General features: G+C 45.9%; 1 protein-coding gene across 3 annotated transcripts in view; it reads left to right on the forward strand.

The window, feature by feature from the left end:
- Positions 1-6,008: 6,008 nt before the first annotated feature.
- AGL (amylo-alpha-1, 6-glucosidase, 4-alpha-glucanotransferase) overlaps positions 6,009-22,315 on the forward strand; it is a 419,432-nt gene continuing 403,125 nt past the window's right edge. The window contains exons 1-2 of one of the 3 annotated variants that reach the window (XM_069232148.1): positions 6,009-6,260; positions 14,198-14,344. In XM_069232148.1, coding sequence (XP_069088249.1) covers positions 14,263-14,344 — 82 coding nt within the window. In that variant the 5' untranslated portion in view covers positions 6,009-6,260; positions 14,198-14,262. Of the gene's footprint in view, positions 6,261-13,988; positions 14,102-14,197; positions 14,345-22,315 lie in introns of those variants that run through there. The other 2 variants (XM_069232150.1, XM_069232149.1) reach the window with 2 other exon arrangements.

Here is a 22,315-nt window from a genome sequence, read left to right on the forward strand (position 1 = left end):
TGCCTGTGGCCATCGCGGTGTTATTCGCCGATGTTTGGCGTTTGTTGACGCTAAGAATTCTGCCCATTCGTGGCCATTGAAAGGGGGCCCGTTGTCTGTGCGCACTTCTCCAAATAGTCCATGGGTGCCCATCATTTTTTTTAAATTTTGGAATGACTGTGTTTGCTGATGTGGAGTGTACGATTTCGACTTCTGGGTAGCGTGAGTAGTTGTCTATCACTACTACCGTATATGAGCCGTCCGGAAGGCTCCCAAAATCTGCACTTACTCGTTGCCACAGCGCTGTTGGCCCTTTCTCCGTGATGATGGGTGTTGGGGGATCTGGGCTGCCGCTGGCCTGACATACCAGGCATCTTTTGACTGTGTCTTCCACTAGCTTGTCTAATCCGGGGAACCATACTTTGTCTCTGATGCGGGCTTTTGACTTTACTATGCCTTGGTGCGCCCCGTGGGCTAGGGATACTGTCCTGGTTGTAAGACTCAATGGGATTACCAAACGGAGGCCTCTCAGGAGGCAGCCATCTTCACTCACGGAGAGCTCTTGCCTTATATTGAACAGCGCATGTAGTCGGGCTTGGGCTTCTTGTGTCCTGAAGGCGTCAGGTCGTTGTAGGGCTCGCCAGTTTCCTGTTCTGGTGGCTGCTATGGCTAGCTGCAGGTACTCGTCTTGGGCAGTTGCTTCAACCACTTCGCTGAGTGGTATCGGTAGGGGCCTTGCGCGCTCTACTATCATTCTGACGTACTCCTCTGTCTCTTGTGCTATTTCGATCTCTTGTGGTGTGGCTATGCGGGCGTGTCGGGAGAGGAAATCTGCTGAGTTCCTTGTGCCCGGTTGGTACTCCAGTGTGAAGTCATATTCTTGGAGTTGCAGGATCCATTTTTCTATCCTCGGTGGTGGCTTGGAGGAGGAACCTTTGAATAGTGGTAGTAGGGGTTTGTGGTCTGTCACAACTGAGAACGGTTTCCCGTACAGGTAGAGATGGTAATGACGGCACCCCCAGTGGATGGCAATGGCTTCCCGTTCGATCTGCGAGTAACGTTGTTCTGTCGGTGTAAGTGTGCGACTGGCGAATGAGATGGGTGCCCACTCCCCGCAATCCTGTTTCTGTGCCAACACTGCTCCTAGCCCTGTAGGGCTGGCATCGACAACCAGTTGTGACTGTCGTTGCGGGTCGAAGAACGCCAGTGTGGTTTCTGCCGACAGCGCTCTCTTCGTGGCTTGGAACGCATGTTCTTGTTCTTCCCCCCATTGCCATTGGTGGTTTGCTTGCGTGAGCTGGCGCAGGGGTCCCGTGATGTCTGCCAGGTTTTGCATGAAATGACTGCAGTATGTGACCATGCCTAGGAAACTCCTTACTCCTGAGACTGATGTTGGAGCCGGTGCTTCTTGGATGTCCTTCACTTTCAGGGGGTCTGGTCCAACTCCGTTTTTGGAGAATCGGTATCCAAAGAAACAGATTTCTTGTTTTAGGAACTCGCACTTCTCTTTGTGCAGTGTCAATCCTCTGCTTTGTAGTCTGGCAAACACTACTCGCAACCTTTTCAGATGTGTGGGCGCATGGGCTAGAATGTCGTCACTCACGTTGAGAACTCCTGGGAGTCCATGCAGGACGTCTTTGATGACATGCTGGAACACTTCAGCTGCACTAGAGATGCCAAAGTTTAGTCTTTTGTATCTCCAAAGGCCATTGTGGGTGGAAAAGGTGGTGATGGGTCGTGATTCTGGGTGTAGCATAATTTGATGGTATCCAGACCGAAGGTCCATTTTTGAGAACCAGAGTGACCCTGACAGTTCGCTGAGGATGTCATCTATTGTCGGGGTTAAGTGCCTCTCTCTCTCTTGATTGCTAGGTTTGGTACGCGCATGTCGACACATATTCTCACCGCTTCTGGTTGCTTGGGTTTCCGGGCGACTACGATGGGGGAGACCCACGGTGTTGGGCCCGATACTTTTTCTGTGACTCCTGCTTGTTCTAGGAGCCGTAGTTCTTGTTCCACTTTGGGGTGTAGGTGGAACGCTATTCGACGGTGCCCGAGCGCTGTGGGGGCTACTGATTTGTCGATGTGGAGGCGTTGTGGCGGTCCTTTGAGGCATCCGATGCCTTTGAACAGACTTTTGAAGTCTTGCATTAGGACTTGTAGTGTGTTCACATGGACTGTGAAGGCAAAATGTACAAGGTTGAGGTCTTGGGCCATGCGGCAGCCTAGGAGGAAACCTGTTCCGTCTTTGGAGACATATACTTTGGTTGCCATTTCTGTGTTGTCATGGGTAATGTCAGTCGTAAAGACCCCTGCTATGTTTAGAGGTCGGTTGTTACCAAATGCAAACACTTGTACGTTTGTGGTCCGGAGTGCTGGTCGCGGTTGTGACAGGTTATTGTACACATTCATGGCCATTAGGTTGATGGAGGCGCCTGTGTCTACCAATGCCTGTGTTGGGGAACCTTGGACCATGACGGTGCACGTGGGCAAACGTTGGTTTCCTACTGCATGAATTACGTGGACTGTGTGCTGATCGTTGTCCATGTCGCTCTCTGAGTCTTGATCTAGGGGTGTTTCTACCATCTTGATAGTTTTCTTTGCAGGGTTATTTGTTGGCTTCGGTGTTGACTTGCAGACTTTGGCAAAGTGATTGAGCTTCCCGCACGCACTACACATCTTGCCCCAGGCTGGGCAGGTGGTCGGGTGTGGTGCTGGGCCACCGCACCACTTGCATGGCTTGCCCCACAGTCTCCCTTTATATGGTTCTCTTTTCTGTCGTGGTGTGTTTGTCTTTACCGCATTGGCTACCTCTGTTTTTGTCTGGGTCGCAGACGTTTGTTCCATGTGAGCCGCACTGGCTTGCGCTAGTTCTTGTGATCGTCCTAGTGCGAGGATGTCCTTCATTAGCATGTTGGGTTGTTGGAGAATGCGTTCTCTTAGTTTCGATGATGAGCACCCTTGTATGAACTGTGCACGGATTTCGTCATCTTCATCAGGCAGTGTACAGGTGCTGGCCAGTTCTCTTAGTCTTGTGTAAAAGACGTCGACGGATTCGTCGGTGGTTTGGCGTGCTTGGCGTAGTAGGAACCTCTCGTAATCTGAGTTGGCGTACGGCTCAAAGTGGGCTGTGATTGCTCTTTTGAGTGTCTCATACGTGCGTGGTTGTACTTCCGTGACTGATTTGAAAATTCTGTGGATGTCCGCTCCACCAATGTGGAGGAGGAGGGGTCTGCGCCGCTCGGCTTTGATGTCTAGGGCTTCAAAATATGTTTCAAGTCTTTCTACCCAGACTTTCCACTTTGCTGCTTGGGTGGGTGGCGCCCCTGTAACGGTGAATGGTTCTATTGGCGGTACACCAGCCATGGTCTGTGGTCCTTTGACTGGTGCAGCGATTGTTGCAAAGGCAGGGTTTTTTTTTTTTGAGTAGGTAAGTCTGCCTTTGTGTACTTTGTGTACTGTATCTTTGTAGGGCCTCCTGTCTCTTCTCCTTGTTTTTTTTTTTTTTTGGGGTTACTTTTTCCGTACCGTTTGTTTGTGTGCTTTGTTGCTGGAGCTCTGGGAGGGGCGAGGCACTCCTTTCCTCTGTGTGCCTCTGACTTGGTATCTTGTGCACTACTGCTCCTGTGTGCGGTGGTACCCCGGCTGGCCGGTATTTCTTCTTGCTGTTTTTTTTTTCCTTTACTGGGAGTGCATGGATACAACTCCTGACTTGTTGTAGCTGCGCTCGCGCAGTGCGTAGCGTTACACGCCGCGCGCAGTTCCTCCGGTCGGGAGGGGCGAGCAGACGGTTGTCTGTTCCCGCGAGCACAATCGCGTGTGGACGCGCGCAGTTCCTCCGGTCGGGAGGGGCGAGCAGACGGGTGTCTGTTGCCTGCCTCGCGGTGTTTGGTGCGCGCGGCCGGCTGCCAAGAACAGTGAGTGCAGGTTGCTTGGGGGCGCGTGGTGTGTAAGCCAGTGACTGGTGGGTACCTGGTGACGGTTTCTTGTGGGTCCGTCGTGTTGGCGCTTTCGGGGCCGGGTCGCGGTGTCCTGCCTTTAAGTTGGGTGGTCGGGGCTGGCTGGATGTGCCGGTGCACCGCGCTGCTTTGTTCCGGGCTGGGTTCTTGAAACGGGTGCTTTTGCGGGTGGTGGCGCTACCGTAGGTGGTAGGCCCACCTTGTCGCCAAATGTCAGGTCCCCCAGGGGCCTGAATAATTACAGGACACGCGATAGCATTTAACACCTCTTGCTTTATTGAACTCCGTCTCTTCACTGTCTTCGCGCCCTTTCTCCACATCCCTTGTCACCTCCCCTCGCCGTCCAGTCCATCCCGTCTCCTTTAGAGGGGTGATCACTTCTCCCCCCTCTCTGACTCCTCTAGTGGTGTGGTCCCGTGTTGGTGACGACACCACACTGGCTTTCTGTTACCATTTACAAACAGAAATTACAAGCAACTTCCTAATTACCATGTAATGTTATCTGCTCACAAGATTTCTGCAAAACATTCCCAGCAAAGACTGAAATATAACGCACACATAAGTCCCTTTAGTTTAACGCAGATTCGGTCGACGTGCACTGATCACCATAAAGGGCAAACAATCGCCCGTTGGCAAGGTGTAGGATAGGATGATGTAGATTTTGGCAACAGGATCGGAACTTGGAAAACGGAGGCTACCGGGCTCAGTAAATCTACCTCTTTAAACCAGCTATTGATACTGTCCCACATAAAGTCCCCCCCAACAGCTCTTTTTTTTTTTTACTTTACTAATGAAAGACCTTTGTCAGTACCCGCACAGAGGCGTAAACGTCATTACTGCAGCAGGTGTGGTGGCAAGGGGCCCAGGGACTCGATTACAAGTTGGAGGGAGGAGGCAATCCTTGCTTGCATTGGGACATATGCAACTTTGCGACAGCACTGAGAAAAGGCCTTGTCATCTGTCATCTATCATGCCGTGCTGCATATCAAACAAGCAATTTTGCAATAAGTGATCTGTTCAAATGCTTAAAAGCAGACAACCTGAACGAAGGGGAACGTGCTATTTTTTTTTAAAGCATATTGCTAAAAATACTATATGGACAATTAGCCAGCTATAACTGAGCAGGTTGGATAACGTTATCGGCGTTGACCAACTTCCTGGCTCTAGACAGTGCCTTTGCTGAAGTACAATTTGTAATACTGAAGAAATCATAACTCGAGTTATTAGACAAACTCGCGCAGAGCCTTTTAGTGTTGACATGCTTTTCCATCACGTTCACACGGCACACACCCCTTTATCGGCGGAAGCACGCCTCCTTTTTTTACCGGAGCATGCTCGGAAGATAAGCTCTCCGCCTCTACCTGCCAAAGACCTGAGATCAAGTCCGCATCAGCCACATACAGAGAATAGTAACTAATATCCTCAGCGTCCCTGAACATCGGGGTTAGTACGTAAGCTAAGGGTGGACCGGATGGCAACCCATGCGCCAACTTGCGGCATTCCTGGGAGCTAATGCAACGTTGGTGTGAGACACGGCATTTAGCAACTCTGGTAAAAGTAAAGAAAAAAAAAAAACAGAGCACCTGCAATAAACCACCCCTACCTATCTGCACTTAGTAGCAGCTGATAGTCAGTTACCCACCGACAGCAGATGGAACACAGCCTTCTCTCGCGAGAAGTCGCGATCTCGCGGGACTGCAAAGTCTAGAGCGTGACCTTCAATCAGTAAGAATGCATAAACCAATAACATTAGGCATGCTGGGACTTGTAGTTTAACTGTCCCATTTGAATAACAGTAAATTTGAGTACACGTTTAGTGCCGCTGTCGGAAATACGGGACTACCTCAAAGTAAGTATCATATAGATCAAGTTGATGGTTTTGAAAGTTTGGCGTAACATCCAGAAGGACTAAGGAAAGCTTGAATTAGGGGGAGGAGCCCTTCCCCCTAATTAGATGCGATATGTTTCAAGGACACTCCCCTCCACTATAAACAACACAGCCTTCTCTCTAACCAAAAGAGCACGCCTTTCCTGACATTTATCCCACGCCCACAATAATACCCCTCCCACGGACTCCAGTCCACCACTGTCCCCACGTTCTCTGCTCCTCCCTAGTTCACGGCTCGCAATGGTCAGAGCGTATCCCATTGTATACATTTCATGCCCGCCCCTGCAACGATTACAAGCCATTTAGGTGGGGTAGAATCTCATCAGAGCCCCACCCCGGGGAGGGTCCGAGGGAGGTCTCTTCCTCCAAGCTCCCCCGGCCCACCGCCGCCTCTCACTGTTTGCCTGTGCTGCACGTCCCACCGCTACATACCGGTGAGTACTGAGGGGGCCGCTCTGCACCGGGTGCTATTTATATACAGAATGCAAAGCAGCGGCGACAACAGCACCTGCTGCTTGTTCCTCAATCCCGACCAAGACCTTCGTGTGTCCTCTTTGCTTCCTGTGCGCAGTGACACAGCCACCCCTCCAAGGGCAAACACCTCAGTCTGACCAGCAGAGCCTCTGGTCGTTGCATTTAGTGAGCGAGGCCCCGCTGACAGCTGACACCCGAGATCTGCACGCACTGTCCAAACCCCTTACCATCAGCTGTACCCTCTGAACCACCATTGACACCGCCAAACCTCTGACACTTTTCATCATCAAAACCGCTGGCTTCTCCAACACACCTATCAGATGACACCTCTAAACCACCCCTGACGCCTCCAGACCTCTAACGCTTTTTAAAATCCCAAATCTTGACTTCTCCAAAACCCATGACATCTAACCACCACTGACGCATTTGAACGGTGCAGACTTTGTGTTTCTCCCCGGAAGTTAGTTGTCTATCTCAGTGGTCGTGGATGGCTCCCCCGTTCTTGTTTTTCTCCCAGGGTTCGTGGGCACTTCAACTGTTTGTTTGCAGAGACAGTGCGGGCCGGCTTTGCTTACCTGCCACTTCTCTTCCACTCTGCTAACGTTGCTGTCATTGAAGACGTTTTCATGTGTCCATCCGGCTGAATTTGTGCTTCTTTCATTGAAATGAATGCTGCGAGCCAAAACAATGGGTAGTGGTTCGAGTTTTTGAGGTGGTGAATGTGATATTGTTTACGAATGAGCACGTATGGTTACTTCTCCCTCTGAACAATCATTAGTTAGTGCTGGGGTCTCTCAGGGCAGTGCTGGGTTTTGATTGTCCTGCTCTTTCCGTTCCTTTACCTAGGGTAGAAAAGCTGAGGAGTTCTACCATTTTTCATGGACACACTGACACTGGAGGACAAATGATTACTTATTTTTTATTTATCGCAGTTTTCATTTGTATAACGCAGACTTGCCCCGAATGCAATAGATCACTTTACATTGGAGCAGGAAGTAAGTTCTGGTTAAAAATATCATAGTAACAACCTATTAGAACCAGCAAAACATGGAACAAACAGTTCATACTTGAGGTACGTTAACTGGCCATAATTGTAAATCAGCAGTAGGTAACAACGAGAGCAGAGAGAACACATATTTGGTAACAGGAACGATGGGTCAACTTAACATTGGAGAAGCGAGTAACGATCCCCATTTTAATTAAAGTGTTTCAATTAAGAGGATTTCATGTTCCCTTTTGATTGAGTGCGAAGGGCTGGTTGGGAAGGAGTTCCAAAGCTTTGTCGCACCACCAGAGAATGCCTGTCTCTCATTGTATTCTTGCCTAAAAGTCAGTGGTTCGAGCAGGAGGGACTCTGGTGTTTCCTAAAGCTCGTTGAGCTCCTCAGACTCAGTTTTCCAACCAGGCATGGGGGGGGTGGTGATACGGTTACATTATTAGCAATATATGCAGTCTTAAATTGGGCTCTCGCGCAGTGGGGAGCTGTTGCGGGGAGCAACGGAGAGGTGAAAAAACAGGAGCCTACATCTATAATTGTTGTCTATCAGTACTGTTAAGCACAAACAACTGTGCTCGATTTAATTCTTTTTCTTTCTGATTTTCCTTTGATTATACTTCAGATTTCCAGTTGCTTGTCTCGTAGTCCATTTGTTGCACTTGTGTTCAGCCAATGTAAGACTTCTGGCTTTCCATGGGCAGTAACAATTAGCAGGAGGTAGAACATTTTTTGTTCTTGGGTTTTCACCTTTTAAATCAAACTACATTCACCACACCAAGAAACACACCAACCTAGGAAGAATCATTGAGGCTACATTCTCAGCCCATGTTGGCAGTTTTCAAAATACCTTTTGCTCAAACTATTATTCGGGGGTGTTTTCTGTGTATGTAATACTGAGAGATATACAATACAAACTGTAGGTGATCCTGACAGCACACTGGATAGGAGTGTGCAGTTGCTTGTCTCATCGAGATGGTAGCTCTCTCATCAGCTTTTGGTGTGGTCAGTCATGGGGTCCTACCATTTATTCTATTTGGTAGAGGGCAATAGCTTGGATTAATTCAGATTCTTTCTTTTATAATTTATGAAATCGCTTCTAATCTGTTTTTTGCAGGGGAATTCAGGGCCTGATACTTTCTTGTTGGACACTCACTTTCAAGAACCTTAAAGATGATTAAAATGCTTAAAGCTAGAACATTTCCTGTTAACGGCTAAAACATGGTGTGAAGACCTCTCTCTAATGCACCAGTCACTTTTGGTCACTTCTTTTGTGGATGCGTACTGTCCATGTCTCAGAGCGGGGCAACTGGGAAGGTCATCAGACTGTCACAATGATGTCAACGGGGCTTGTAAAGTTGTTCTTCATGATAGTGATAGTTATTGGTTATAGACGTTAGAATATGTGCTCAAACAATTTATACCTGACAAGTACTTGGCTTAGCTTTAGGATGGGAGATCCCAACTTCAGACTGCTACTCCTCTGTCAGTGAATTTTTATTGTGTTCAGCTCGTATGTTCTTACATCCTTAATATTTAGGGAGGCAGGATGTCATAGCTTCTAAGTGCTGATAACTAGTATTTGTTAATGCATGTGCTTGCGAGTTGTCCAGGCTGCAGCACTGTTTTGGGTGGTGTTGAATGAGTGTATAGATAATCTGGTGCTTGTTAAGGCACTTTGGGAAGCACATCAGGTTGGCTTAAAACCCTTTGTTGTTATAATGTAGATCTTAGCATCCATGGAGATAAGTATGCAAGGCATGAAGTTGCGAGTGAAGGTGGATAAGCGGGCACCTGTTGATAATAGGGAATGGCACATTGGTGCCACTCTTAGGGCTGAAAGATGTGTAAGTGTGGTGTTGATTGCAACACTTTTCCAGTGGTATTGTACTGTGATGGAGCTTCAGTTCAACGGAATGTTTGGTGGGAATCAGAGCCTTCTGGACCTGAAGAAGAGTGCCTCTCTTCAGAGCTCCATGAGTACTTCCCTTCCCCTCCTGCACCCTTCTCAACTCTTTCTCCAGAATGATAATTAGAAAGAACAGTGCCTGCTGCAGGACAAAAACAGTGGATGGTCCAGTTAGGCACCTGTGTGCTGGCTGGTGGAGACCCACTGGGTGATACCATCTAACCACCTAATATGATGTCTCACCAGTGCATGTTGCACCTAACTGTGATTGTACACCTACATGCAATTTGGGTTTTTGCCCAAATGAGATGTCACTCCCAAAAGTGTCTCCACACTTCTGTTGATGTTGCTTCTAAGGATTTTGCACTTGAATATTTTTTTTCTTCTATAAAAGTGATGTGCTTTGCTAAAAGTGGTTCGGTACTCCAGGTGAAGATGCCTCAGTGGTGATTCGCATAAATGCGATTCAAAGAGCCAACATGGTGGGCGCTTCGTAGAGGAGCTCCGCGCTGCCATCCGTTTATCATGGAATCACAGCCGACCAGGGGGCAGCTCTTCGGCATCAGCAGCGCAGCCTACACTCCTATAGGCCATTAGCACTCCTAAATACAGATTATAAAATATTAGCCAAAGTTGTCGCAATGAGACTGGCCCCCGTTGGTGCCTACATTGGTCCATGAGGACCAAAACGGCTTTGTGCCAGGCTGCACGGTGTCCCTTAACATCCGCAGATTCTTCCAGATACTGAGGTCTGCCCCCTGCAACTGGCCATGTGAGGGCTGTATAGTGATCGACTTGGAAAATGCGTTTGACTCTCTGGAATGGCGTTACCTTTTTGCCATCCTGCCGAAGTATGGCTTTGACCCCCGTTGTATACAGATGGTGAAATGACTGTATATGCTTCCATCGGCCCGAACCAAGACAGGGTGCCTTCTGTCGCCCCCCATTAACATCAGGAAGGGCACGAGGCAGGGTTGCCCCTTGTCTCCCCTACTCTTTGTGCTTGCGGCAGGAGCCATTGGCAGCTGGTACGCAGAGCAGGTCAGGCCTGGGGAATTCCGCAGGGAGATGGAAATCATGTGGTTTCTCTGTATGCAGACGACCTTCTAGTATATATCAGAGACCTAGCTGAGTTCCCTGATGATATAATACCATTGTTCAACAATCATGTAAAGGTGTCTGGTTTGCGGGTAAACTGGGCCAAGTCTTGTGTTTTCGCATTGTCGCCCACTGTATCAGACCTGGGCCTAACTTCTATAGCACCTGGCCTCGCGTGGCAACCCAACACCTTCAGATACCTTGGTGTGCAGGTATATCACAATAAATCTGATATGTTTGATGGGAACTTGACAAATGCTGCTTTGGGCTTACGCCGTCAAATGGCGTTTTGGAAAGCGTTACCGCTGACAGTCATGGGCAGAGTGGCACTTGTCAAGATGATAGTGCTGCCTAGACTATTGTTTTATTTTGTGAACCTACCTCTCTACATACCAACCTCCTTCTTACGATCCATTGAGCGTGATGTGCGTAACTTAGTTTGGAACACATCCCTCTGTAGAGTAGCCCTCTCTAAACTCTATTGCCCATTAACTTTAGGTGGTCTTTTGCTGACGAATTTGGAGCATTATTACTTAGCTGCACAACTACAGTGGGTGGCCTGTCGGTTTTCTTTGAGACAGCTAGCGGATACGGCTACTGATCGGGCAGCGTGGTCACGATGTAAATTAGGTCATTTATTTAATCCCTGTGTTAAGTCTGTAGCACCAGCTCCCCTATTGCTGAAATTAGCCTATCGTTGCTTTAGTAGGTGCTGCTCCCTTACTAGGGATATTATTCCCTATGCACCAGCCATTCCACTCTTGGGGACGCCCCCTGGTGCATGTGTCACATCAGCTGTGGAACACGCTGATTGGCACTCACAGACGTCTACACTTTGGGTGATCTTTACACAGATGGCACCCTCCAAACTCATGACGCACTGAAGGAGACTACCGGGTTGAGCGCAGGTTCCTTTCTTTTGTATGGTTCTATCAGGCGGGCATAGGGTGACATCATGGTGGAACCCCAGGCACACTACATGCTGCAATATATGCATGTCTTTGGAAATAGGAGGCATATTGTGCACTGGGCAGCAGATTCTTTACGGCTGCATACATCCGGGCCACTGGTGGCTCTTTGGGCGCGCCAGGAGGGAGACTTGCGGGAGTCTTTGAATGGGTAGCCATATTGGAAACTCCCACATATGTCCCGGGTAATATGCAGTTTCGACGTATCCAATATAATGTTACTGAAAGAGCTTATCTCACACCGGAAAAAATTAACAGATATTTTGTCCGTACATATGCCACTTGCCCGCACTGTCAAAGTATAGGAGCTGACTTTCTGCATATGATGTGGTTGTGTCCCACTCTGTGCCCTTACTGGTCCTTAATCCAATCTTACTGAAATTTGTAAAGTAGGTTTGTCGAGCTGTTTTGCCTGCGACTAGCTACCCCACATGTTCCCTGTTATGAATTGTAGTTAATTGCAAATGTGTGAGACATAGGTGCATCTGCTATGCCTTATGTCATATGTTACACTATAAATGCAATACAGAAATTTTAAAAAATGCGATTCAAATAGGACACAGGCACTGTAGGCACAGAAAGTGGCAGTTTACATATTGACGTCTCCTTTGGAAATTCCATATGTAGGGTCTGTTTGCTACCATCAGACTATTTTACAGATTCCTTGCTACACCAGAATTACCATTCACAATACGACAAAGTACCAAGCATAAAACCCCACGTCCTTCTAGAAATACTCATGACTGAATTGAATTTTTTATTTTATTTTAATCAATTCTGCCCATATTTTAGTCTGAAATATGTAAACAAGGAGGCAAGGTAGGTTCTTACAGTCCCTTCATATTACTTGAATGAAGACTATGAATATATGCATGTGTAATGTTGTCATTTGCAAAAATACTGCAGGATTGTGGCATGAGGTAGGAAGTGTAAACCCTTCTCTGAGGTCAAGGAGATATATAAAAGGATCAAATCTTGGACTTTGTTTAACAGCTGATGGATCTCCTACATCACTTATAATTTCACTTAATTCACAAGTTTTACTGTGGGATCTGATAAGGAGAATTTGAATACAAAGGCAAGTGACGCCTGATTGAGGCACTGCTGAAACAGTCTATTGAATACTTCTGACACTCTTCATTCTGGTGACCCAGAGAAATAGTATGAAATTCCTCAAATTCACAGAACAGGTTGTGGTGTAACCGATATTGTATTACTGGTAAGCTTTAAGCTCTCCCTGCCCCTTTGATCTGATCTTTCCTCTCCACAGCTCCCCCTCCCTCAGGACATCACCACGTCGTTCTGAGTTTGACATTTTCTGTCCCCTATGATCTCATATTTATTCAACCAAATAGGCTTTGATATTTCTTTCACCCCTAAGCTTTGACATCTCTTTGCCCCAGCCACTTACATGTTCTTCCCTCTGTTCCTTTGAACATCCTTCTGTCCAAGCCTGCCATCTTTTTACTCATCAGAGCCAAACACATTCTTTCCCAAGCCCTGATATCTCACCCCCACAAATGTCTAATGCCTCCCTGCCCCCCAAGCTTCAACACCTGTCCCTCCAGTTCAGATAGCTTCCTGTCTACTAGTTTTGACATACTTTGGCACCCAGTCTTTGACTTATCTCTTCCTCCAATCCATGATATTTATTTCACTGCCTAATCCTTTGCCGTTTTCCTGACAATCATAGACTCTAATGTCCCCCTCCTCTCAAGGTTTTACATCCTCCTGCCCCAACAACTAGACATCTCACTGTAACAGGTATGACATGACTTTGCTCAGCAAGCCATGAGCTTTCCATCCACCCGAGTATTACATTTCCCTGCTCAAGAGCTCAGGCGTAACTGTTTCTTCCCCAGGATCTTGCATCTCTCTGCCCTGGGTTTTAGCACCTCCATGGATGTACTCAAGCTACGAATTGTTTTCTGCCTCCCTTGCCTCCGACGCCATCTTTTGGCAAAACCTACGCTTTGACTTCCCCTTTCACATGCATTAAAAACTCTTCATGCCCCAAGTTGAGAGAGATCTCTGCCCTCATGCTTCTATCACCCCCCACCTTTCTCTCCCTTGACCCTCCCTTCTATTGCCAAGGTATTCACGTATCATAGGAGGAGATGTGGCCTACCCGCTAGAGTTGCTGAATTTCGAGTGGAGAACCAGGTTAAGTTCCCAGCCTTGGGTCAGCAGCCTGTGATTCTGGGCAAATCACGTGATCTAACCTCCTTCTGCATAAAGAAAAAAATTAAGGTCAGGTTCTCTTGTAAAGCGCCCCAAGGACCTCGGCCCAGGTTCGCACTATAAAAACCTGTAAAAAGGGAAAAAATCTCGTAGCTACAAGTTTACCTAGATTCCCATTTCTTCCCTTGCCCTGGAATCTCCTTGTCCCCTGACTCCACATCCTTACTTGACATGAGGACCCTGGAATCGCCCATCAGATTTTTAAGCGCCGTCCCTAATACTCTTTCTATGCTGTGACATTCCCATGCCTTCTAAAGCTGTGAGTTGTAAGTAATCCCCTCCCTCTCGTGACAGATGTGTCCTCCCTCCTCGCCCCCCCGTCGGGGCTTCTGTCATTGCTTTGACCGGGTCATTGTTGCTGGTCTCGGGTGAGCTGCCAGGCAGGGTCTCTTGCAGCACTGGAGGTCACAACTGTCCTTGTGTCTCCACGCGTCCGAGTGAGGTTTGTGAAAGACGTTGCGTGTCTTCTGCGTGCTCCCGTGTGCAGGGCAGCACTCACCCACCCGGTGTATAGTCTGCCTGCCCCTAGAAGTGGACATTCTTCAAAGGACACAGTTGGCACGTTTGAATGTGTTTCTTTGGCTTGAACATGTAAGTGTGCAGAGATCATCACTGCAGCCGGGATTCGTCTGTCTTGTTTTCAGTAAATTAGACGATTTCCTTGTCTGATAGATTGTTCTTTCTTAGGGGCGGGATTCGTTTTACTGTGATTGCTGTGTACCTGCAAGAAAGGGACACGACACAGAGCCAAAATGGTGCAAAGTAAGCAAATCCGGCTTCTGGTACTCAACGACATGGAGAAACTCGAGAAGAGGCTGTACAGACTTGAACAAGGTAAGGTTCGTTCCCTGCTGGTATATTTCGTGTCTTTGTTACTCATTTGTTCATACTTCTCTCTGTTTGATCTCTGTACATTCAATGTTGGAGCATTTTATAGCATTATACACAGTGCTTGAAGTGGAAAAATGGAAGTGTAGGTACCCTATACCAGAGTATCCACTTGCTTTTCAGAAATGCTGGTGCTCTCCAATTAAAAGTATTGCACCGCTGCTGAGAAACGCAGGCACTTTCCTTCTCAAAGAGTGCAGGTACTCAGCACTGATTCTACAACCTAAGAAATTCCACTTCTGGGGGATTTCCATGTAATTGCACGTCTGTGTGTTCGATACTGGGATGTTTCATGTTATTATGTCATTGTTTAACTGTTCTGCTTTCATTAGTATAGTTTGTATCATTGTATAACGTCTGCTCGTTCAGTGGTGGGATATTTCGTACCATTGTGCAGCGTAAGGATTTTCACTGCTGGTGGTAGGTGTGCATTGGATGCTGTTGCATTTCCTGTTATTGAATGACGGATTCATGTATGGTGTATTTTGTGTCATTGCCTGTACACTGACTACTGAGGCTGTATCATATCTCCGAGTTGATGTATGTTTTTCTGGCAGTAGAGCTCAGAAACACCAAGAGGCAATAACTGACCTCTGTTTCCGAGCTCTGCAGTCAGCAAAACGTGCATTAACTAACTAGGAGATATTTCAAGTTAATGTATGCATGCAAGACACAAAAAAAGAAGCAAACAGACCACGTCAGCTCAGGAAACGTCATCATGGTATGTCTCCCTGATGTATTTCATGTCACTGTAGGACCTCAGATCATTAACTGTTGTAGTATCATTTCCTACCGTAATATGTCCGCGGCACAGTAATTGCTGGTGCATTTGTTGTCATTCCATAGGAGTTATGTACATTCGCTTGCAGTATAGTCACTGTCATTGAGCAGTGTCTGCACATTAACTGATGGTGTGTTTAATGATGGTATACTACGTCTGTACAGTCTTTGACGATTTCATGCGTTATGGCCTCTGTCATTCATTGACTGTGCAGTTCATGTCATGCAATATGACTCTTGGATTCACTACGTTTGATTTTTAAGTAAGGATACCCCATCTGTACGTTCAGAATTGGTTTATTTCACACCATTGTGTGACGTCTGCAATTGTATAATATTTGTACATTTCAGACACTGAGCTTTAATACAGTGGATGTTTGCAGCAGGTGTATATGCTGGCAGACGCACACGTGACATTCATTAATCTTTGTGAATTTTAATATCTAAAAATGTGCTTTCACAGTACTTTGTATTTGTTTAATGTGCTTTGAAAGTAAGCTCGTTTTTTTTGATCATTTTCTTTTTTTATTACATCACAATTCCTAATAAAAGCAGAGAAAAGCATGGAACTAAAGTAACATACGTTTCTCAACTGATCTCACTGTTCCTTATTCATTTTTGTTCAGGTGATTTATTCTCGTATTTCTTTGTGATTATAGTCACTTCCTTTGTTGTGATTATACTCACTACTTTTGCCATCAGAAACAGTTCAATATTACGTGGAGTTGCCAGTGTTTTAACCATCGTTGTGTAACTATCCATTACATTAAATCTTATGTATTGTGCTGATGGAGAACACTTTACTAAATTGCCTGAACATTTTCCTTTCCTTTTGAAGAATGTTTGTTATATTAATCACTCAAAACCAGCAGAAGGACATTTAAAGTCAAGTGATTATTGGTGGGGTTATACAACTCAAACCTGTTGATAATTTCAATCTAACTTGCTTGTAATCTTTATTACTCCATGTCCTAGTCTTCCTTGTCCCAGCCCTTACACTGTAAGAAGTTATGCATCCCTGAGGCACGTTACCCAGTAGGTATGGCTGAGAAGACTTTTTCTTAGCCTGTTTTCCCTTTCTTTTTTTTGCCCTACCCTCCTCCTCCTCCTTCATCTTCTTTTTTTGCAGTTTCATGCAGTGCGATCTTGACCCAAACATATTTGAGCACTTTAAATGAATGTTGAGCCAACACCAAGATTCAAATCAGGTACCCCAGCTCCAAAGTCGTCAGCTCAGGCCATAATGCCACATACTCTCCCCTTCTTTCTAATAACTTGAGGAATTTACAAGAAGCTGGCGTCATAGAACCTACGGAATCGTCTAAATGGATGGCCCAGTTAGCTGTAGCCAGACATATTAATCTCAAAGTTAGAGAGTATTTTGACCACATGATTTAAAAATAATATCCTTGTAGATAAATATCCACTTCCAAAAATGAGTGAGTTGTTGTCTAAAATCAGAGGCATCAATTGTTATTCAACAATTAATCTGCCTGCAGCATACTGTCAAATCTCTTTACAGTCTTTGCATCTTGCATCGGAGGCATCAATATTTCAAAGACTTATGTATAAACTTTTCAAAAGTATGTTGTCTTTTTTCATGATCACGTCCTAGGTATTGAATGGAGTAGAGAGCATGATTTACACTTTGTGGCAGTTTTGAAAATTCTTAACCAAAAGGGCTCAGGTTTGTAGTATGCAACAGTGAAATGAGTGGAGAAGGAATTCAACTCAAAAGGGCTTTAGTCAAAGTTATTAAAAATTCAACCACACCAGACAACAATGATGCTTCAAGATACTTTTTAGATGAAGCAGAATTTGATCATAAGTATGTCAGTAATTTTGCAGAAAAAATACATGGTGAGACAACTGATGAGGAACAAGGTTAAATTGAATTGGTCAGAAGAATGTCGAAGAGATTTTGAAACTATGTAAACCCACATTTGGAAAGAACTTCCCCTACAAGGTTTTGACACCATTGCTAGAAACATTATTACCACAGATGCTATTAATCTAAGCATGGTTTTATTACAAATTTAAACACATGGAAAGGAAGTAGTAATTGCTTTTGCTTCCCATGAATAATCTCCAGCTAAAGAACAAAACTCTCCTTACTACTAATGGATTGTCAAATACTTCTGGATGCATTGCCATGTTATCTCGGAGGTCACAGGATTACTTGTATTAGAAAGAGTACATTCTGGGTGTGACGAGCCGTGTCACATATGGCTTGAGTAGGTCACCAATGAAAGAATGTGCACATGATAAATGAGAAGATAATCTTATTGCCTAGTTAGGTAGGCCAAGTGCAAAAACTGTTTCTGCTAAAGAGTGGAAAGATGTTGTGGAAAAGAGGAAGTTCTTAAGAAAATTAGAAATAATGTGGATGCTGACAAGCCAGGTAACAAGAATTTAAAGACAAATATGTTGGTGTTTGGGAAGTAAGATTCAAACTCTCAAAGAAAAGGATTATTATTGCACAAGGCCTATCTCGCCAATAGGGTAGCATGGAATTACCTTATTACATTTTACAAGTGTAATTCACAATCTGGAAGAGATACGTTTGTCAAGTTGGAGTCTCTGGACTTCCAATTTAAAATCACAACTTATGGTGTAGTCCAATTTGAAATTGCATTTCTTAAAATGCCACTTTCAGAAAGTGGCTAAAGTCATATGGTACCTGCTGTCTGTCTCCAATACATGTCTAGGGTCGGGTGACAGCTCTGTTTGTGCATTCCCCTTAAACAGTCACACACAAAGGACGTTTAGGTGTGCCTGATGGACCATCATAGGCATGATGGGAGGGAGGGACTGACACATACACGTGAATGGGCAGTATCCTGCCCTACACAATGGGCTGCATACTTCCCTGTAGGGAGTCTGGAGCCAAGGCAGAAAGGGAGGATTCTATGCACTTCAGAGACCTTTCTTCAAAGTCTCCCCCTCTTCAGAGGCACATCTGAGTATAGGTACTGTGACTCTGACACCACCAACTCAACACACTTCTGAAACTGTGGATACTCTGCCAGGAAGAAGGACTGCTGTGCTGCTACAAGGACTGCCACTCTGCTGAGCTGCTGCTCTGCTGGACTCCTGCTTTGCTGAGCTGACCTGGTGCCCTCTTGCTTGGGAGTGAGAAGACTGGACCTGCATCTCTACAAACCAGAACCAAAGTGACTCTAAAGGCTAGTTGGCTTGCTTCCTGTTTTCTGAAGTCTTAGGGACTCAAAAGGCTTCAAAATCACCTTCTACAGCTCCTGGACCCGTCTTTAACCAGTTCCCGACCCCCCAGAGGCACCTCTCCAGTCCTGGGCTTTTGGAAGTGTTTTTTGGCTCCTGAAATCAAGCTTTTGGGCTCTCCACGGCTGCGAACAGACTCTTGCACTGGAACCGTGCCGCTCACCCGAAGAATCATCACAAGCCGCTTCAAGTTTCTCTTCGCACAGCAAGTATTGCCGCTTGTGACTGCCACACTCCAGCCTGCCTGTCTGCAAATCCTGGCTGACTCTTCTCACCTGCGGATCACCACCAGTGGTGCTCTACTTGCTACTGGCAAGCCTAATCCCCATGAACGGAACTTTTGGCCCAATTCTTGAAAAGGTAACATTTCAGCAGGACTTACCTGGGACTATCCAACCAGGCTCCATAGAGGTAGGCCTGAATTTATGGGTTTAACCTAGTCTAGCGCAACAAGATATCCCCGGTTGGTGCTTTATGCTTTTAAGCACTATATTTCATTCTTTGAAAATTCATAGCTCAGCTTCTACTTATTGGATTATTGTCGTTCTGGTCTTGTTTTGTTCATAAAATTAAGCTCTATTTTTCTAACCGGCAGTGAAGTCTTTCTGTGTGGTGTTTTCACTTTGTTAGTGCTTGAAGTGTTGCACAAATACTTTACAGATTGCCTCTTAAGTTAAGCCTAACTACTCTGTGCCTAGCTACCACAGGGTGAGCACAGGTTATTTTATGTTTATCTGACTTGCCCTGACTAGGTTTGTGGTTCGTGCTTGAACAGGGTGCATACCTCTGCCAACCAGAAACCCATTTTCTAACAAATGGCATCACACATAAAGCAGCCTCTTTACCTCACCCAGGTCACAGTTTAGTGTTTGAGAGATGTAATAGTGTATTGAGGAGTGTGATGAAGCCTGCATGCAATGACATGAAAGGTTGGGAGGTGAAAGTGTAAAATTTGCTTTGTGCATATCACGTCAGCCCGAATGAAGTGACTTGTAGCACTTTTTGTGTGATGAGAGGTAGAGTCCCAATTCCGAAGGGCAACATGGTATGAATGCTTAATACCAGAATAGTGAAGCACCCCCCCGGAGGTAGTTAGAGAAACATCCAAAAGGAGAATGTGTTTTCAAGGTCATAAAAGTGCTTACCAATGCTGCTAAGTTCAGTAATGGTAATGTGTTGTGTGTGATCCGATTGGCGTTTGCAGGAATATAAACTGGGGAACAAAATTGTGCTATACCATTGCGTGGAAATGATTTTAATTGGCTTGAAGCTGAGCATATGCAAACAGATGTAGAATGTGCACAAAAATACATTAATAGTGACATCCTCCAAAGAGTGAGTGACACAAGGGAAGAATGAGAGAGTCCGAGAGAACACTCAAAGGGAAGTGGTTAGGAAATTAAAAATTGTTGTGTGGTGATTGTACCAAAGAAGCTGGAATATTTTTTTTGTGCAAGGAATGCCTTAGTTCCCCACACTCAATTGGAATGTTCTCTGCAGTGTGTTTTCCTTAAGTCGTATATTTTGAATATACTGTATAGTTTCTATGTAGTTCTACCTCCTTTCCTTTTCTTTCTTTTCTTTTCTTTTCCTTTCTTTTCTCAATGTTACAGCCCCTTCAGACTATATGTTGACATTTGTCATGTAGTGTCCTAGTTTGTTTCATTCATATAAGGTGGGAGATGTGTTTTGTGTGGCTTGTTCTTCCTAAGCTTGGTGCTGAGTTCTTTATGTACATTTTGTTTTTCAGAATGTGTAACGAGGGTTAGAACAGCTAGAGAAGGCGATGACTTCAGGGGGCTGCTAATAAAGTTGTCTCTGTCAGATATATTGTATTTCTCCTCTTTACACTCAGCTTGTGTATTGGCAGGTGAAATAAAGCAGCGCAGCTCTCAGTGGTTGTTTATTTTCCATAGCTCCATCATAAATGTAATGATTTTAGTTTAAACATTAAACAATAACTGGTTGTATGAGTTTAGCTCTTGCGGCCTTGTGCTGTAACAGTATGACACTACCATATAATAAAGGCTCATTAGACCTATGAAATCAGGACCATGCAACAATACTACTGCCTTTTGCAAATTTACATCGTTCCAACCCTCTTGGACTCCTCAGCCATCTTCAAATGACAGCTTAGAATATTGCATGGTCTTGCTTGCCATAGAATTAACACAGAGTTAACCTCCTTGGCTTGGTACTAGATTACTCCTGCATAAGGGTACTGTAGGAAGCTGGCCTGGCTTATATGGGTACCTTGTGGTACTTACACCCTGTGCCAGGTCCAGTTATCCCTTATTAGTAGAATAGAGGTATTTCTAGCAGCTTAGGCTGATAGAAGGTAGCTATGGCAAAGCTTAGGCTGAACTAGGAGACATGCAAAGCTCCTACTATACCACTTATATCATATAGTACAATATCATAAGAAAACACAATACTCAGAGTTACTACAAATAAAGGTACTTTATTTTATGACAATATTCCACAAGTATCTCAGTGAGTACCCTTAGTAAGAAGGTAAGTAATATACACAAGTTATATGTACACAAACCCAAAACAGGTAAGTAATAGTAAGAAAAGTAATGCAAACAGTGTAGGATTACAATAGGATGCAATAGGTGAACATAGGTTTAGGGGCAACACAAACCATATACTCCAAAAGTGGAATGCGAATCACGAATGGACCCCAGACCTATGGGAGCTTGTAGAGGGTTGCTGGGACTGTAAGAAAACAGTCAGGGTGTCCAAGATACCCCACCCCAAGACCCGGAAAAGTAGGAGTAAAGTACACCTACTACCCCAATAGGACACAATAGCCGTGATAGGGGGATTCTGCAAGAACCACAAACGCCAGCAAAGCACTGAAGACGGATTCCTGGACCTGAGGACCTGCAAGGCAAGGGGACCAAGTCCAAGAGTCACGATAATGTCCGGGGGGCAGGAGCCCAGGAAACCCCGGATGAAGGTGCAAGAAGGCTGCATCCGGATAGAAGAAGCTTAGGATTCTGCAACAACGAAGAGAGCTAGGAACTTCTCCTTTGGATGGAAGATGTCCCACGGCGTACTGGAGGTTGCAGAAGTGTTCCCATGCAGAAATACCGCAAACAAGCCTTGTTAGCTGCAAGGGTCGCAGTAGAGGTTTTTGGGTGCTGCTGGGGACCAGGAAGGACCAGGATGTCGCCTCTTGGAGGAGGAGACAGAGGGGGCACTCAGCAACTCAGAGAGCCCCCACAGAAGCAGGCAGCACCCGCAGAAGTACCGGAGCAGGCACTTAGAAGATTTGTGAACCGAAGCTGGCTCAGAGTCACAAAGGAGGGTCCCACGACGTCGGAGTCCAACTCAGAGGGTTGAGCACTGCAGGACGGAGTGCTGGAGACCCAGGCTAAGCTGTGCACAAAGGAATCCTTGGAGAAGTGCACAGAAGCCAGAGCAGCTGCAAATCATGCAGTACACGGGTTTGCAGCCTAGCGTGGGGAGGCAAGGACTTACCTCCACCAAACTTGGACTGAAGGATCACTGGACTGTGAGGGTCACTTGGATAGAGTTCCTGTGTTCCAGGGACCACGCTCGTCAGGATGAGAGGGGACCCAGAGGACCGGTGATGCAGTCTATTGGTTCCTGCGTTAGCAGGGGGAAGATTCTGTCGGCCCACGGGAGATTTCTTCTTGGCTTCCAGTGCAGGGTGAAGGCAGACAGCCCCCAGAGCATGCATCACCAGGAAACAGTTGAGAAAGCCGGCAGGATGAGGCGCTGCAATGTTGCTGGTAGTCGTCTTGCTACTTTGTTGCGGTTTTGCAGGCGTCCTGGAGCAGTCAGCGGTCGATCCTTGCAGAAGTCGAAGAGGAAAGTGCAGTTGAACTCTGGTGAGCTCTTGCATTCGTTATCTGAAGAATACCTCAG

The sequence above is a fragment of the Pleurodeles waltl genome, chromosome 4_2, assembly GCF_031143425.1.
Source record: "Pleurodeles waltl isolate 20211129_DDA chromosome 4_2, aPleWal1.hap1.20221129, whole genome shotgun sequence".
Classification (NCBI taxonomy): Eukaryota; Metazoa; Chordata; class Amphibia; order Caudata; family Salamandridae; genus Pleurodeles; species Pleurodeles waltl.